At 32.8% G+C, this 19,499-nt stretch overlaps 2 protein-coding genes across 2 annotated transcripts; one reads left to right on the forward strand and one right to left on the reverse strand.

Moving 5' to 3' along the window:
- The first annotated feature begins 4,260 nt into the window (after positions 1-4,260).
- LOC108992306 (protein MIZU-KUSSEI 1-like) lies at positions 4,261-5,235 on the forward strand. The gene has a single exon (XM_018966835.2). It carries the CDS (start codon positions 4,464-4,466, stop codon positions 5,154-5,156), a length of 693 nt encoding a protein of 230 aa, XP_018822380.1. The 5' UTR covers positions 4,261-4,463; the 3' UTR covers positions 5,157-5,235.
- Positions 5,236-16,999: 11,764 nt separating this feature from the next.
- On the reverse strand, positions 17,000-17,666 carry LOC108992315 (blue copper protein 1b-like). The gene is made up of 2 exons (XM_018966849.2): positions 17,458-17,666; positions 17,000-17,342 (listed from the first exon to the last, which is right to left on the reverse strand). Exons 1-2 carry the CDS (start codon positions 17,642-17,644, stop codon positions 17,086-17,088), a joined length of 444 nt encoding a protein of 147 aa, XP_018822394.1. The 5' UTR covers positions 17,645-17,666; the 3' UTR covers positions 17,000-17,085.
- Between the last annotated feature and the right edge of the window lie 1,833 nt (positions 17,667-19,499).

Consider the following 19,499-nt stretch of genomic DNA (forward strand, 5'->3'; position numbering starts at 1 on the left):
CTTTATAAATAACTATATATTATCACTAGATTATTATATATTATATTATATATATATATATTATAATGTACCGAAAAATCGGATTGGAATTGGTAAAACTGGAAATACCGGTTTAGGGGTATAACCGGTGTGGTATCGATTCTTCAAATCTCAAAATCAATATATACCGGTTTGGTTGTAAAATATATCCAAAACCGGACCGGTTACACCCCTAGTTGAGATGGTGGAGTGAGTTTTGTGAGGCTCACCTAAGATGAGTTTAGATGTGATTGGATGTTAAGATGAGTTTTTTTGTATTTGAAAGTTAAAACAGATTGCGAGTCCTGCGTGTCAAGAGGTATTGAGTTAAAAAAAGTTGTGGATCCCACGTGTCAAAAGGTTTTGAGTTGAGATGAGTTTAGTAATTTAAGAGTTTGGTATCTGGATGTTATATTTAGCTTAAAATTAAAATAGTTATGTTGCAAATGAGTCCTAAATCTATTGCACTATTATTCAAAATAATTCTTAAAGTTTTGCTCAAAGTGTTAATGAACTAGAATATAAATATTAGGAGATTAGATTGACACATAGTTTAAGATTTCGAAACAAGTAATGATTTGTTTGATATATTAAGAATATAATACAAAAAATTATATCTATATCTTCTCATCAATTTATGTTTGGTTACCGAATTCATCTAAATTTATCTCAACTCATTATTACAACTTTTTCAAATCTCAATACAAAATATAATAAATAATTTAATTTTTTCAAATCTCAAAATAATAATAATATTAAAAAAATAATATTCTAACAATATTTTATCATCTCAACTTAATTAAACTCAATTCAGTTTAACATCTAAATACAACTTACTTTTAAAACAGGAAATGATTTCACATAACAACACGTCAAAACAAACGGTCATCCCAAGGGAAGAGATCCAGCATTTTTTTCCAAGTATATAGTGTGGAAGAACTTTTTATGCTGCCAGTACATGTTCCCTTCATATCAGCATTCTTAACAAATAACAACAATATTAACTAAACTATTGAGAAAGCTACAAAGTTATCACACACACTCACATACAGAGTATGGATCAGTGCCATATGCCATTCATGAAGCCGATCGAAGGCTTGTCCGTTTGACATATTTATATTAAGAAGAATATTGAAAAGTTCTTCCACCCATCTTATAAAAATACTCTTAACAAACAAATTCATGTAAAGCAAAAAAGAGAGCTCTATTCAGGCAATCTGGACTTGAACTATATAATATGTTAGAAGCTAGCAGAAAACCCATTTGCAGTGTCTGCAGAAAAGATCCCTTTTTTCCAATAGTGCTATGGTAGCATGATAATTAATCAATTATATGTGTGGAGGTAATGATTTTTATTTATTTATTTTGTTTTGAAGTATTATATAGTTGTGATCGATCCGATATGGCTCAATGATTGATTGGAAGCTGGTGATTAGAAGTTCTTTAAAGCTTAAAAGCGACTCTTAAACTAATTGTCAGAAGTCATGCATGCACGTTAAACTTTGCGTGAAAAGATGGGAGTTTTGCTCAAAACTATTTGTTGGTCCTTGTCAATATCAAATGATAATTGAAAAATTCAATTCTCCAGTCGGTGTTTAGAGTATATTTAATAAAATACTTATATGATATAATTTAATTTAAAAAATAAATTTTAAAATTTAAATTTTACAAATCAAATTTTACTATTTAAATGATGTTTATGATATGTTCTATACACTGACTCGAGAATAAAATAACTGATGATAATTTGGATAATGAATATTTAAAAGGCAAATTCTACTTTCTACAACTGTGCTATATAGATATATATCATCTTAGATAACCCAATAAAATTGTATAGGACTCACATGGATCTGTTGGGGAAAATAAAATAAAAAGTGAAGTGGAATTGACGATCCATGACAGGCACAATAATTCTAAGGCAACGACAAATGAAACTTATAATGGAGAATCATTTTGGATCACTTTTGTCAGCTGAAGCTGCCTTTTTTGCTGCTTATAATAATTTCAAACTTATAATAGTAAAATCCTTAAAGCATTCAGAGAATGAAAAAAGCTTTGGGTGAGTGTTCGTTGTCCTGAATGACATGAGAAGACCTCCTTTACGCAAAATCAACCTAGTGGACAATATTACGTCGGCACGTAAGATGAAAGTGAGATGAGAATGTAATATATTGTATAATTGAAAAAATATGTCATTGACAAAAACCGATTACCTAAAGAAAGGCTACGAGTAACCTCATTTGAATTAGGATAAATTCTCTGCACGGTTATTGCTAAATTTACTTCTTAATAATTTAAACTTTTATGATAAGTGATATTTTATATAGTATCTGAATAGATATTTTGAGTTTAAATTCTGACTCTACACTCTACCTCTTTTAATTAAATAATACTAATCCGTATTATTGCACGCTAGCTAAGAACCGTATTACTGCACGCTAGATATTCTTAGCGTGAAGCTTTTTGATTTAGGGTCTAAATATATAAAAGACAAGATGATCAAAATTAAAAATTCATACACTGAAACTGTATGTAATTTTGCTGTCATCATCATCTATCACCCATCTGCATGTATGTCTGTATCTTGATGATATAGGATCGATATACACCCATTTTAGATGACGATCAAGCATGTCAAGAAAAATACAGATTTTTTTGTTATGTTCTTTCAAATGGTCATGTAAATGTCCATTCAAAGGATAAAATAAATGAACATCATGATCATGTAAAAGCTTGAGCTAACTTTATAATGCAATTAGAGATGTATCAGGATTGTAGCTAGTACTTGTCCAAGAAAATAACCAAGAAACGTGCACCAAAAAGCATAAAACTCAAAACATATTGTACAATCAATTAAAGGTAAATGGTACAAGCAGAGTGATGCCGACACTTGCTGCTTTTTTGTTAGTCATGTCATGATAAGATAACATATATAGACCCTTTTTTGTTTGGATTTTTCCCCCTTGATCAATAATTGTTGTTTAGGCAAGAAAGGAGTGCTTCCATATATATACTCCACACCCAACATCTGATCTTCCTTTAATTGATGGTTTTGGACATTGTTGTTGAAGATTAATGGATATGATAGCAAATTAAGCCTTAATCAGGGTTTAATTTTAAGTGTATGCGATAATCAAAAGAGTAATGCTAAGGATAAACTCCAAATGCACAACTTTTATGCAAGCATTTTGAAAAAAAGTGGATTCCACCATGAAAAGTATGAGTTCAAGAGTTAATAGACATTTGCATGTTACATTAATATTGTAGAATAGAGAGTGTAGTCTATAACATATTTGACGAGAAAATCTTAACTTTACTCATTATTGGTTTGGTTATACAAAATTAAATTATCTTATCTCATATAATCATTATAACTTTTTTAAATTCTGACATAAAATATAATAAACAATTTAACTTTTTCAAATCTCAAAATAAAAATTATATTATAATAATATTTTATTCAACTTTCAATAAAAAAATCTCATTTGATTTCATTTGCATAATCAAACGATGCCAACTTACAACATCCACCTTCAAAGATGATGTGCAACTGTACTCATTTTTCCATATGGTTCACTCCCTGGTTCCACAGCTGTAAATACCCACTCCTACCCCATCTTTACCCTTTTATGGTTAAGTTCTATGAACTTGTTCACCTAAAAACACAAGTGAATCCAAAAGAGAATGTTCCAGATGAGAGTAATGGACCCTCTTCTTAATAACTATTGCCTGGCATGCCTCTACATCTGAACAAGACTATGTTCTGACATTTAAGAAAGGGCCAGGGCAACTATGTTCTGACAATTAAGAAAGGGCCAGGGCAACTACAAAAAAAGAGACTGAGAAAGAGAGAGTCACTATGCAAAGAAAATTCCATGGATAAACAGGAAATATGTTTGAGGAAAGATGAGCTGCACCTCAATAATTAGTGAGGGGTTTGGGAAAAAAATTAAAATAGAAAAAAGCATAAAAGCTTTTGACGTTGATGCTCTATGTAATGATCGGAGAGGCACATGCCAAACCAACATTGCCGCAGTCCTTTTTCCCTCTTTTTCCCCAGTTTTTCTTTTTTCCTTTCCTTTCCCTCCTTCCCCACTTCTCTTTGTGTGTGGTCCGACCCTTCCTTATCTTATCACGTTTTCCCTTTGCTTTTCCATCCCTAAACATGGTCACATCAAGTAATTTTCCACCCCATTTTTCTCTCTTAACCAACTTGATGATGTGTTTGATGTGTTTTTCTTCCAATCCCCACTTCAAAGATTCCAAAGGACAACCCAACCTAGAAGTGATCGACCAACGTCCAAAACTCCTTTATAGATCATCATCCATCCTAGACGACCCCTCTCCTTTCTCTATATCTATCCTAACTTCCAGACACCAATCTATCTCCAACAGAACATTTTAGTTTCCTTGAATCAAAACCTCAAAATTAAAGTCCAATAATGCCTCCTGTCCACTCTAGCCCGTTCTTCCAAATGGAGAATCCCGCAATACTATCTTTGCTCCGGCATAGTACTACTCCGGGGGAGAAACGTACAAAATCCACCGGCGGGCTCCTGAAAATGTTCAAGCTCTTCCCCATGTTGACCTCAGGGTGCAAGATGGTGGCACTTTTGGGCAGACCCAGAAAGCCTCTACTCAAAGACAATGCCACAACGGGGACTATCTTCGGTTATCGCAAAGGGAGAATGAGTTTAGCCATTCAAGAGGACCCTCATTGCATGCCCATCTTCGTCATCGAGCTGCCCATGCACAGCAGTGCTTTCCACAAGGAAATGGCGTCGGATATCGTCAGAATTGCGCTGGAGAGTGATACCAAAACCCAGAAAAAGAAACTGTTGGAGGAGTTTGTTTGGGCAGTGTACTGTAATGGAAGAAAGACCGGGTTTTCCATCAGGAGAAAGCAAATGTCCGACGATGAACTTTATGTCATGCAGCATTTGCGAGGGGTTTCCATGGGCGCCGGGGTTCTTCCGAGTCCCTCGGAAAAGGAAACGGCGTATGGGGAATTGACGTACATGAGAGCAAGATTCGAAAGAGTTGTTGGATCTAAGGATTCTGAAGCTTTGTACATGATAAATCCAGATGGTGCTGCAGGGCCAGAATTGAGTATTTTCTTTGTAAGGGCTCATTAGAGTTTTGATTATCTAGTAGAACTATATATATAAACCAAGAACTTTGATCAAAGTTACATAAAAATCATTTTCTCAAGCCTTTTGCTTGTTCAATGATTAAACCAAAAACGTTTCGCTTCTGTTTTCTCTTTCTTTCTTTTGGTTGAATTCACGATTCCCGCAAGGAAATCACTAAGTTTTCATCAAAATTGTCAATTATTGGTTATAACATGGCATGCATCACCAAGTTAACCTTCATGTCCCCTTCGTTGCAATTAAAAGTCCGTTGATGAATTTGTTTTCTGCGAGAATTAGTTTGGGGTCAGTCTCGTGATCTGGAGTGGAGTACCTTTGGGAGAGATTGCAGAGTATGCTATTGTGGAGAGTCCTCAGCTTGATTTTACTTTTATGGGCAGTATGCTAAACTAGTCAGAGTAACCACAAAATAGGAATCTCTCAATTTCATTTGGAAAATATAAGCATGAGGTATATATATGTTAATAATTTTCATTATGTTGACACGAAAGACGAATATATTTACTTGTTCCATTTAGGATAGCGCAACGGCAGACAAACTAGGGCGGAGCACCGACCAAGTTGAAGTTGGATTCAGCCTTTTCTAACTTTGACTCCGACTCTGACTCCGATTCAGTTAGAGTCCCATATTGACTTTTAATTTCACATTCGACAAGTGCAAAATCCGATTTGACTCCAACTCCATTAAAACAAAGCAGAGTTAGATCTAATGTCAGTTTTGGGCTGCAAAATTTCGCCAATGTTTTGGACTTTTATTTAAGTGGGTTCTGTTTTAAACCATGATTCAACTGATTTCTTAATCCCAATTTTTGAGCTGATTTGATGGCTCCATTCCAAGTCAATGTTTTGGATCAAACCATTGAAAATGTCTTAAATATTTGAAGCATACATAGTTTTTTAAGCCCTTGCTTTTGGGCTCATGCAATGGGCTCTATATAAAATCCATATTTTCGGCTTAAGTTTATAATTTTTTTAAACATTAAATTTAATTGTTAGTATTGATTATTAATAATTACTAACTTTCTAGTGTCTAGTTACATGCTCTTATACTATATTATTACATGTTATTAACTTATTGTACTGGACTATTACTTGTTATTATTCTAGACTATTAACCTTTTTCTAATTATATGTTATTATACTATACTATTACCATTTTTTTTTAATTACATGTTGTTATACTAGACTATTACATATTACTCATTATTAGTTAGTCAAGTATATTATTTCTATATTTGACTATATATGATAGTAATATTATGATGTATACATATACTAGACTATCAGTCTATTTATATTATAATACAAGCATATTATTATATAATAATTAACACATACTAGTATAGTAATGATTTAACTATATATATAAGTTCTCGACTTTTTATATGAATATATATGATTAATATATAATTAATGCATATTTTTATAACCTATGTATATTAATATCAGATGTAGATAAGTCGTAAGTGGATGTCGGTGTGGACTCCGGATTTTTATAACCTAGAGGCTAAAGTCAGAAGTAGAGGTCAAATGAAAGAGTTAGAATTGGAGGTCGGAGTTCATACCGGAGTCGGATTTTCATATTTTTTCCCAACCCTATGACTGATAAATGTTTGGCCCGACATAAAATGATTTGTGCTTTATACTAAGTGAGCTACTATGTCTGTGAAAACTTGTTACAAAATGACTTGACAAGTCTTGCTTAATGAAAAGCTAACTCAAAATTCAACCAATAAGAAAATTGGTTAACATATCAGCATGTAAAGTCACTTTTAGGGCAGGTTTTGGGGGTGGGATGAGACACAAAATTCCCATCTCATCTCATCTCATCTCATCATTACACATTTTTCAAATCCCCATACAAAATATAATAAACAATTCAACTTTTTCAAATCCTAATTTAACTTTTTCAAATCCCAATACAATAATAATACCAAAATATAATATTTTAAACACTAAAACAAAACACAAAATTCTCATCTCACCCTCCAAACCTGTCTTAACTCATGTGTAGACAAAACAATTCTCTTATTCTACATGCATATTATTCATTTCAAAAGTATATAAGTGCATGTGTATCTGAGACACCTCCCAGTAAAGCCTAATTACCAAAAAATAATAAGAGAGTCGGTCTCACTATGGTTAAAATGTTATTTATGAGTTGTTCGGTTATCTTACTGGCGATTCAATTTGAAAATAATTTGTGCAAGCCTAGGGTTTGCAAGACCCATTCAAGCCATTTGAAAAAAATGAGATTCATCTAAAAATATCCACTTTTTTTTTTTTTTTTTCACAATGGATCTCATTTCTTTTCAAAGAAACTACACGAGATCTGTACACCCTAGATTTATATATAGAATTGAGCTTTGCTACACAACCTCCACCACACTCCACACTCCACATTTTTTTAAATTTTTTAAATTTTTAATATTTTTCTGTAAATTTTTTTTGAGTTTATTTTTTTTAAATTATTTCAAATTTTCTATTCATTATTTATATAATAAATATTTGATAGATGAAAAAAATAATAAAAGTTAAAAATAATATGAAGTGTGAAGTCTTAAGAAGTTGTGAAGATTTTTTGTATTTAAATTAAACTCCATGCCCACTTCATCCCAATTTCTAGGTTTTTCTCAACTCCACAACATTTTTAAAGGACATGACATTTTGGGCTTTATTTTCTTTAGCTCACAGCTAATTCGGAGGCCCATTGAGCGCAAATATCATTTGTTGTATGATGAGAATATATATATATATATTTAAATATATATATATATATATATAATATAAATTTATTTTTAAATTAAAGTTTGAGTGAGAGTAGAATTTTTTGGACTCCTGTCTTAATTCTGGTATCCATCTACCGACACTTCGAAAGAGCTCCATTAGCGCCCAACTAGTGCCTACAACTCATTCTCAATTTCTCTCTCGTTGTGTTTCAGTGTGTATATGAACATCCAAACACTTTCTTTCCCTCATTCTGTCCGCGGCCTACCTTACTTTTGAGAACCATATTCAAAGCTAAATCCCAACGCTCAATACCTCTCTCTCTCTCTCTCTCTCTCTCAAATTTATATGGCCCTTGATAAGTCATTACGTAAAGGGTAGATTGTGCATATCATATAGGCTCAAGTGGACCAAATGGTGCAACCTGCTGAGCGTGAGTCATGTGGAGCTCCGGTCCTTCTCTCTAGTCGAGACAAAACCATATTGGTTATACATGCACTGACACATGAAGGAATTTAAAAGATTCATCTAAGTCGTACGCTTGAACTTGGCAACATTAAGTGAAGAAACTAGATAGATACATAAGTGGACTAACTCTACAATATTTGTCCCCGCGGATCGTGGTCCGCTGGCGGTGTGTCCCCATTTCCGCTCTGGCGGTGTATGGGGTTGTGCACCCTACCTCGCGTAGTCGGGGTATGGGTTTTGTTTACTCTGTCGGGGACAGAGATGTGTACGACGAATCTCTTAGACTTTGGTCTTTAGAGTTCTGTCGTCTGGGCTAGACCATGTCAGTCACGAAAGTGTGTTGAGGAGCTATTAACGTTTGTAACTGACTTTTTAAGTCAAAGTTGTATGTCCTTTTTATAAATGGAATGTGATCCTTTATTATCAAAAAAAAAAAACTCTACAATATTTATTACTCATTAATGATGCTCGACAATTATACGAGCAATAATAAATATTGTAGGACCAATCCCATGCATTTATATCTCTCTCATTTGATCAGGCTCCTCAAGTTTGGATAACAAATCGAGGACCTCTTGATCCGTAAAGGAATAAGTACTGGGCCATCATTGTCTGCTGGTCGAAGTGAGAATACTATGAAAAACTACAGGAAATCTATCTTGAGGAGCAAAGTTAGGGCGCAACGCATGGACAGTAATGGTGGTTGCACAGTAATGGGAGTGTGTTTCTAAATCTATACAATGAATGCGAATCGATGAGGACAACTTGTTAACAACGTCAACTCTACAATGCTGTGGTGATGGCGCAATGGACGTGTTAAAAACTTTTTGAGAGAGAGAGAGAGAGAGAGAGAGAGAGAGAGTTTGTGTTATATTAATGAATCAGTTGTACACTTATATATACAATGACGGTAAGGCGGTAATAAAGTAACGGACTTGATCAAGATGGAGTGTGTAGATTAATTGTGAGCTCCTATCTTAGATGGAAGAGTAGTAAAAGGAACACAACCAAGGGGCTTAGTAAGAATGTTAGCAAGTTGATGATAAGACTTGACATGCAGGGTGCGAATGATGTCAATTTGAATTTTCTCTCTAACAAGATGACAATCTACTTCTATATGCTTAGTATGTTCATGATATACAGGATTAGCAACTATGTAGATAACTGCTTGACTATCATATAAAAGTAGAGCAGCTTGTGGATGGGGAATATGATGATCGGTGAGCAAGTGAAGAATCCAAGAAATCTCGTAGGTAGCTGCTGCCATGGATATGTACTCAACTTCTTGTAGGGAGAGAGAGATACAATGCATTGTTTCTTTGATTTCCAAGAAACTAGTGAATCTCCAAGGAAAACACAGAAACCAATAACGGACCTCCTTTTATTAGGGCATCTAGCCGAATCAAAATCATAAAAAAACTTTAAGATGTGTTCTGGAAGTTGAAGGAAAAAAATGGCTTGGCTTGGTGTTGGTTTGAGATATCTCAAAACTTTGTTGGCGGCATCTAGATGTGGTTGTCGGGGTTGATCAAGGACTTGACTTAAAGACATGAACTGAATAACTAAAATATGGTCTTGTTATGGTAAGTTATAATAAACGGCGAATCAACCTTCTATAAGCACTTAAATAAGTTAACAATTCTGCTTCAGTACGACTAAGTTTCAAGTTTTGATTCATGGGAAACTTAGCTGGCTTGGATGCAAGGAAACCAAAATTTGAAAGTATTTTAAGAGCATAATTTCATTGACATACAAGATGCTTTTTGAAATTTTAACAACATCGAGTTCAAGAAAATATTTCAAAGGACAAAGATTCTTTAACTTGAAATGAGTATACAAAAAAGAAGTGAATTTGTGTACAACAACATCATTGTTACTTGCTACAACTATTTCATTGATATAGACCAAGAGAGCCATAAAGTTTGTAGTAGTGTGCTTAATAAACATAGAATAATTTGCCTTTTATTGGATGAATGGTAAACCCATGTGAAGGTAAGGTGGTTGAAAAATTAGGCCTTATTTGGTTACCCAGTTCAGATGAAATGAGAGATGTTTTGTTAAAAGTTGAATAAAATATTATTATAACATAATTTTTTAATAATATTTTTTTTTTTGGGATTTGAAGAAATTGAGTTGTTTATTATATGTTGTGTGAGAGTTTAAAAAAATTGTAATGATTATATGAAATGAAATGAGATGAGATAGTATGGTTATATGTAACCAAACCAGCCCCTAGAAATCCACTGCCTAGTAGCTTGCTTGAGGTCATACAATGACTTGCAACTTGCAAACCTGAGAATCAAATTTTGAAGAAAAACCAAGACGTCGAGTTATATAGACTTCCTTACGAAGATCACCATGTAAGAAAGTGTTTTTTACATCTAGTTAGGGGTGTAACCGGTCCGGTCCGGTCCGGTTTTGGACAAAATCTAGGACCGAACCGGTATGTACCGGTTTTGTATTTTTCAAAACCGATTACGCCCCGATTACCCTCCTAAACCGGTACTTCCGGTTTTACCGGTTTCCGGTCCGGTCCGGTCCGGTTTTCCGGTTTTTTTTAAATGTAAAAAACATATAATAAAGTGTTAATTCTTATTATAAAATATTATTAAAAATTTAATATATATATTATGCTTAAAGCATATGATCAATTAAATTTTTATCTTTAAGATTAAACTTTTATTTTATAAATTATAACAACATTATCTTATGTATAATTATATTAATAACATATGATCAAATAAATTACAAATGTTCATATTTAAGATTAACATTTTATGTTATTATTTATAAATTATAATATAAAATTTTTTCATATATGATATATAATTATATATATTATATATATAAATTTAACATATAATTATATATTATATATATAAATATTTTGTATAATATATAAATTAATTTTTATATTTTTTTTCCAACCGGTCCGGTTCGGTCCGGTCCGGTCCCAAAAACTACGGAACCGGAACCGGACCGGAACCGGCCGGTTTTCATAAAATAGGAACCGGTTCCGGACCGGACCGGTTCAAAACCAGACCAACCGGTCCGGTTCGGTCCGGTCCGGACTGGTTTTCCGGTTTCCCGGTTTAAATTTACACCCCTACATCTAGTTGATGTAAATACCAATTAAATTGCAGCTGATGAAAGCAATACCTGGACTATCTCCATTATAGCTACAGGGGAAAAAGTCTTGGAATAGTCAATGCCCTCATTTTGGGTGTATCATTTTAAAACTAATCAAGCTTTGTAGCTCTCGAAGCTACCATATGATTTGCACTTGACCTTATAAACCCACTTACACCTTATAGATATTTTATTAAGTGGTAAGTCAGTGACAGACCAAGTGTGACTTTCCTCTAAAGTCTTAGGCTGTGTTTAGATGTTGAACTGAGTTGAGTTGAGTTGAGATGATAAAATATTATTAGAATATTATTTTTTATTATTATTATTATTTTGAGATTTGAAAAAGTTGAATTGTTTATTATATTTTGTATTGAAATTTGAAAAAGTTGTAATGATAAGTTGAGATGGATTTATCAACCAAACGAAGCCTTAATCTTAGATGCCATAGTCTCATGCAATGAGGATATTTAACAATTTCATGAAAAAATTTGGGCTCAAAATGTGAAAGCAATGACAATGAAAAAGCTTTATTAGATGTAGGAAAATGATTATAAGAGAGATAAGAAGAAATAGTATACTTAATACCTAGTTGAGACTAGTAAGACCTGTATTTGGAACAGAGGATGAAAGGGTTGAAGAAGAGGATGCCAATTGAAATTGAACTTCTTGCAAATAACCAAGTTATTTCCTAATGCGTTTTGATCTTGTAAGAGAAGGAAAAATGTTATTTGTTTGGGTTGTATTAATAGGAAGGCTTGAGGGGTAGAAAAAGTAGATGAGCTAAAAAAGGAGGAATCAAAGATATTAGTATTGGGAATAGTTTTAGGTAGAACATGTAAAGTATTGTTGCGGGAATCAAAAAATTCTATAGGACAACTGAAGATAAAGTAAAGAAAGGAAAAAACAAACTCATGGAAAATCACATCTCTAGAGACAACCATTGATTTATTTGTAAGATTAAGGAAGTCTATATCCTTTAATCCCATGAGAATATTCTAGAAAGATACAAAGGGAGGGTTTGAGGTGCAAATTCTGATTGATTATATCTAAGAGTAGATGTAAAATAGAGACAACCAAAAACTCTTAGATGATCATAAGGAGTAGAAAATAGCATCTCATATGTTGATTTACCTCCTAAAGAAATACTAGGAATCCTGTTTATTAGGTAGATAAAGGTAAGAACACATTCGCCCTAAAAACAAAAGGGAGATGAAGCTTGAAATCTTAAGGCCTGATCTACCTTCAAGATATGTTGGTGTTTTCTTTCAACTATGGATTTGTGTTGAGATGTTTCAACACAACTAAGTTGGCGAATGATCCATTTGGATGAAAAAAAACTCTCATATTAAATTCTACATCATTATAATTTGAACGTAGACATTTAATTGTAGCATTGTATTGTACTTGAGGTAAAGAGAAGAAGTATTGAGGTAAAGATTTTGTCTGACATTTATGAGACATAAGGAAGGCCCAAGTACGCCTAGTGTAATCAATAGTAGATCCATTTGGAAGTTTAACAGAGGCATTAATTTTGGTAGGAGAAAAAGTAAAATGAGATAAAAAAAAAAAAAAAAAAAAAAAAAAAAAAAAAAAAAAAAAAAAAAAAAAAAAAAAAAAAAAAACTAACCATATGATCAGTTGCAGTACTAGTATCGATTATCCAATAACGATCAAATTTCTTGGAATTGTTACATGAATTTTAAAATACTGAATTATAAAAAAAATGGACAATTGGAAAAAAGTGTATCAAGAATACGGTGTAGTCAGGATACCAGCTATTTGATTAGCAGAGGATTGAGGTTCAAGTGGAGTATTAATATTCAAGTAAAAAAGTAATTTCTGGCACTATTATGAGGTGATTGGAAGGTGAGGAATATTAGACTTACGTATAGTCTTGGATTTAGGGTTCTGGTCAAATAAAGCAGAGGCGTGATAGTTCACATTCGAAGTGAAAACTCCTTTTATAAGAGTGAACCGAAAACCAGGAGGATATTTGAGAAACTTGTAGCATTTGTCTACAATTTGACCTTGAAGACTGCATTTTGTGCAATAAGACGGTTTCTCTTGGGTACAAAATTCTTTCCACCACCAAAATTATCAAGAACTGCTTTATTGACTTAAAGATCCATTAGAATATATCTCCTTCTGTCTTTCTTTTTGAAGTACAAGAGAAAAGACTTATTGATTAGAGACAGTGGATCAAGAAGTAATATTTGGCCATGAACTTGCGAAAAACTTTCATCTCACCCCATCAAGAACTGCATCACATGTTCTTGCTATTAAAAATTAAGAAAAATTTTCAAAGCACCATAAGTACAGTCTGATATCGATTTATAGTTCACTAAATCATCCTAGAGACCCTTGAGTTTTGTAAAATAAGCACTAACATCCATTTGATGTTGAGATAATGAAGTAATCGACTTATTTAGTTAAAAACTTCTTGATCCCATTACTTTGTGTAAAACATTCTCTAAGATCAATCCATACTTCTTCAGCAGAATTCAAGTGAAGAACACTAGTAGCAATTTCTTTAGATACATGATTCAACAACCATGATAGAACCATAGTATTGCATCATTGCCAAGCAGAAAACATAAGGCATTCATATCAAAAGGTTTTACATAAGTACTGTCATTGAAGCTGAACTTGTTCTTGGTTGTTAGGGCCATCAACATTGACCTACTCCACGTCTGATAATTCTCTCCAAGAAGTGGTTGAGATACAAGGAGCCATGATTTTTTCCATGATGGAGATAATAAGAATTTTGAGGATCATCAACTAAGAAAGACAAAGATGAGGGAGGGGAAACCACTGAAAGACAGAAGCGAGAGACTTCAAAGATTTTTCCCTGATACCATGTTAAAACTTAATTGAGAGAGACTAATTTTGTGTGTTATTAATGAATTAATTGTACACTTATATATATATTGATGGTAAGGCGGAGGTAAAGTAACCGACTTGAATTAGTTACAAATGAAACTAGGAGCTTCTAGAGTTCTCATGTAGAGCTGAAATTCGTTATAGGATGAAAAATATGCTTGTAGGATTTTAGAATTTTATGAGGGATGTGATTGTGAGGGAAGTGAGAGAATATTATATGACCTTGACCTTGATCGAAAAATTGGGCTTTCATTGATATATTTGGCCATGTATTGGTTTCATGAAAATTATTGTTGGTAATCTATCAGGGTTTTCAACAATTCTTTTGCTAAAACTTATTTCAATAATTCATAGAGATATAGATAAAAGTAGGGGTGAAAAAAACAGGTGAACCGGTAAACTGGACCGAACATGTGTGTTCGGTGCGGTTTTAAATCGGTTCAGTTCGGTATCGGTTTAATTTTTCTCAAAATTGGTTGAAATTGTTTCAGTTCTGGTTTTCCTTTTTCGAACACCGGACCGAACCGGACTAGACCGGTTCATATATATATTTTAATTTTTTATATTATATAAAATAATTTTTTATTTGATTTTTTATATTATTATGATTTTTATATATAATATATATAATTATAGATAAAATAATTTTGTATTATATGCTAAATTACTAATTCATATAACATTAAATTTTAAAATCCTATATAAATAACTATATATTATCACTATAGTTTATATTACAATTATAATATATATTATAATATACTACAATGTATTATCAATATATTATTATATATTATAATATATATATAGCATATTATATATACTATATACATAATATAAAGGAAAAATTGGACCGAATTGGATCGGAATCGGTAAAACTAGAAGTACCGGTTTAGGGGTGTAACTAGTGCAGTATCGATTCTTCAAATTTCAAAAGCAGTGTATACTGGTTTGGTTTTAAAATATGTCCAAAATCGGATCAAACTGGGCCGATTACATCCCTAGATACAAGATGTAGACCCATTGTATTTAATATTGTGTTCCACTTTGCCTACAGGCAGAAATGCAAAGATCGTGTTTAAGGTTGCAAATGAACAGAGGAGCTCATGAATAGCTCGAGTTCGGCTCGTGTGTACTTGGTTCGAACTCGATTCATTTAATAAATGAGGTGTTCACAAAAACTAATATTTGTTCGAATACCAAACGAGCAAAACTCGTATAAACTCGGTTTGACTCGATTTAGATTCTTGAACAAAGTTCGCATGAACTCAACTTGACTCGTTTGAACTCATTTTGAAGCTCGTAGCGTGTCATATATGTATGTGTTATATTTATTACATGTTATTTATATTTTATATTCTTAATTATTTCATTAATTAATTTATAGTTTACTTTATTTAATATATTTATTATATTCCCAAAATGTGTATAGGATAATTTGTATTATAATATATCACACAACTTGAACTCTTGATTTATTAAATTATCTATACATATATATATTAACTAGTTTAGTTTATTACATTTATATTTTTTTAATTTATAACTATAAGTTAATTTATTGGGTAATTCTTCTCATCAGCCACTATTCACTACCCCACACCCTATGTAAAAAAAGAGTTATCAAGTGTGGGGGTGAATAGTGGCTGATGTATAGCAAAATCTTAATTTATTTTTTATAAAGAGTTATTATAAGAATGTTTTAATAAAAAGTAATTGGTTAAATAGTTAATGGGTTAGAGTTTTTTGTAAAACTCAAAATGTTTTTTTTTATTAATGAAAAGATAAGATTCAGAATTAAAAAAAAAGAGGTGTTCGAGCTACTCGACCTCAAGCCGTTTGTTTATTTTTAGTCGAACTCAAGCCGAATTCAAATAATTTAATGGTTAACAAGCTGAGTTCGAACAAGGATATTTGTATTTTATTTAAGTTCGATCGATCCGTTGAACGAGTAAACATGCTAATCGAGTTCGAGTATCCTTGTTTGACTTCAACTCAACTCAATTTATTTGCAACCCTAATTGTGTTTAATTATGATAAAAATTAAAATGAAATATTATATATTTTGCAAGAAATAAAAGGATAATTTAGTTTTAAAATAATCAAGTAACTAATGTTAACAGGAATTTTTAGAAGAGGAGTGCTACGTCAATAAAGAAAAATACGAAACAAAACTTTCATTTAACATGTGGTAGTTAGGTTATGAAACTCTTTTTATTGTAAAATATTATATTTGATGTACTACTTCAAGTCCCATAATTTTTAACTAACTTTTTGAAATCTTCTTCCAAAACTAACCATTTCGCTTTGAAAATATTGTTCCAATTTCATAAGATTGAGAGTTATATAATATAATACATACTCCAAATAATTTTTGGACACGAAAGTAACGAAGGATATAAGAAAGCATCATAATATAGAAACAAAGGCTGTTTTATTTCATTCATGCTGATATATCAAGAAGAAACACAAAACACAAGTATTCCTCACACACTTGTTTCCCTGAAAGGCATAAAGTGTACGTAACTTAAAACCAAAACAAAGTAATTGGGAACAAACCCATTTATTGATATGCATTAATCATGCAGATGATCTCCATGATTGAATGTTTTTGTACCCTACAAATAAAACCAGATGAACAACAAACAGCAAGCACTGCCTGCGTCTTTTTGAAGCCCTCGATCGGCGTCGTTAAGCTGGTCATCGATAATTAATTCGGATGGGGCAATGGGATAGCAAAGAACTTCATCTGTCCCTCACGGCAGTGACTGCCATCCTCTGCTGCAGAAGCAAAGTATGCAGGCCTCCAGCGGTTCAGCACAAACTCAAAACCTTCGCCACTTCCTTGTGTTTCGTTTGCCAGCAGCTTCGCACTACTGAAGTTACATGCCAAATAGCTCAATAGGTTTGGTAAAAGGTAGACATTTGGAGCAACATAGGTGTCACTTGGGGGTGCATATTTGAATACTAGTGCAAAAAAAATGGAAAGTTTGTTAGAACTTAAACTAAATTCAATAGTTTGAGTGATATTAATTGCCAATTTAATGCCATATATATCAAAGTAATGGCCAATATTACTCACCTAATTTATCGTTCAGGTAGAAAGGACTTGTTTTGAGAGCCCAATCTGTGTAGTTGAAGCCAAAACGCCAGCCTTCTGAGCCTCCGACAACAATGGTTCTAGCCTCACCAACTAGCAAGAAAGAGGCTGCAATTGCAAGTAGAATGAATCCTTGTGCACCAAAAGTAAACGCCATCTTCATTCTCATATAGAATCCACCAATATATGGCCTTAGCTTGAAAGAAAACCAAGGTGGAATGGAATGAAATGGCTGGTAAAGTGGGTTTATATAGGAAAACTAAGCCAAAATGTTTCAAACCAAAACGTGTAAGGCTTATAATTCAATTCAAAGGGGTTGACAATGATCAGTTCCAGTATTCGTAATTTTGGTAAGTTTCCATTAGGAATCGAAAATGATGCTCATGGTTATGATTAGTGAGGCAGTAAGTTATCCAAGTAAAACAACTCATTTTTGTCGGCGGGGTCGATCTAGATGTAACCTTTTAACACAACGGTCTCAACGGTCAACCAACGGCATCTCTTGTATCTACACTACTTTTTCTATTGTTGAGCTGCAATTCCTTCTTTTCTTAACATTTCCGAACCCACTTTCTCGAGAAACTTGGGTATAATATGGTATATATGTTTTTGGACAAATGATCGGTTGCATTTCGCATTTTTAAAAAATAACTTGATCGAACTTGATCGAAGACGCACTTACGTACCCATTCAGCATAAAAGCTAGGAACGACTGATTTGCACTCTATTTGGAAAACAAAGTGGAGAATCAATTAACTGCTTGCATATCTCCAGGGCACAAGAAGAGCAAAAGCAGGAAAAACTCAAACTTCAGGCCTTGGGTTCGAGGAGTTTGGACCTATGACGTCCCATGGCTGTGGAGCACTTTCTACAAGAAAACTGCTTATTTGTGAGAAATTAATTCCAACGAAATGATTATTTACAATTAAAATGAGTCTGTTTTAATCATAAATAGTATTTTCACCGTAATTAAATAGTCATAAAAACCCATTTACTGAATTAGAATATTCAACCAAGTTACTCGTGTAGGTCGTTGACTAATTATCTTTATTATTTATCTTTTGTTTTTCACGTTTGATGTATAAGCAATGATGTGAATAATGTAGAAGCAAAATCAACTCTTTCTCACTTGTATTCCAAAATTTTCATTCAGTACGTACGTACAACTTCAACCTTATTTTCATAAAGTTTCTGCTTGAATGATTTATTCTTCTCTTTCCATTATTACAACCGGCCACTAATGCACTCGGGTGTTAAATAACATAAAAAGAAGAACACCTTTGATGAAAAAATGCACATGTCAAAGGCCTTTGTGTTCTTTTACACGTTTTCCCATTTGAGTTTATTACTATTTTGAATGCATGTAGTAGCTATTTATAGAAAATAAAGTCCCATTTATTGAAAATTGAGAATTCAGTAAGAGAACATAAAAAATATCAAATAAATCTCTTATAGTCCTATGTATTTGGTCATCTCTCTAATTGGTTTATCATATTTTTCTCTTCTTCTCAAAACTAAACTTTTATTGAACTTTTATTGTTTAATGGTTTTTTTTTCCTAGAATCTTTTGTCTCACAATCAAGCCCTTTCTTTTCATCTTAAGTAGCAAGTGATGTGATCTTTGGAGGTAGGACTACCGTAACTAGGGAGACAATGGTTGTAATTAGGGAGGGGTTCGGGGGAATGTGCCCTTTGAAGCAGCGAAAGCAAGTATATAGTTTGAGTTTGAGTTTCTCCTGTATATCTCTTTTCTTTTCTAGTGTTGATATGGAGACATGAAATGGTCCAACTTCTTATTATCTCCACATAATAATTATTTCCCATACTCTCCTCGTAATGATAAATTCGCTTTTCATTACTATCACTTTAATGTACAATATTGAAATTATGACTGTCAAAATCGAATTTTCTAATGTTCATTAAAAGCTTCTGTATAACCCTATTAAGAGGCAGAAGCCCACTTTTATTTCCCCTCTAAATGCGAGGGTTATTTATAAAACTTTGTTGACAAGAATGGTTATAAT

Source organism: Juglans regia, chromosome 15 (assembly GCF_001411555.2).
Source record: "Juglans regia cultivar Chandler chromosome 15, Walnut 2.0, whole genome shotgun sequence".
Taxonomy (NCBI): domain Eukaryota; kingdom Viridiplantae; phylum Streptophyta; class Magnoliopsida; order Fagales; family Juglandaceae; genus Juglans; species Juglans regia.

What these genes read in the sequence shown, in the direction of transcription:
- LOC108992306 (XM_018966835.2), top strand. Translation starts at nt 4,464, where the DNA reads ATGCCTCCTGTCCACTCTAGCCCGTTCTTCCAAATGGAGAATCCCGCA.
- LOC108992315 (XM_018966849.2), bottom strand. Translation starts at nt 17,644, where the DNA reads ATGAGAATGAAGATGGCGTTTACTTTTGGTGCACAAGGATTCATTCTA. An exon ending in CTACCTGAACGATAAATTAG is followed by an intron (nt 17,343 to 17,457) that starts GTGAGTAATATT and finishes TTTTTGCACTAG; the next exon opens with TATTCAAATATGCACCCCCA.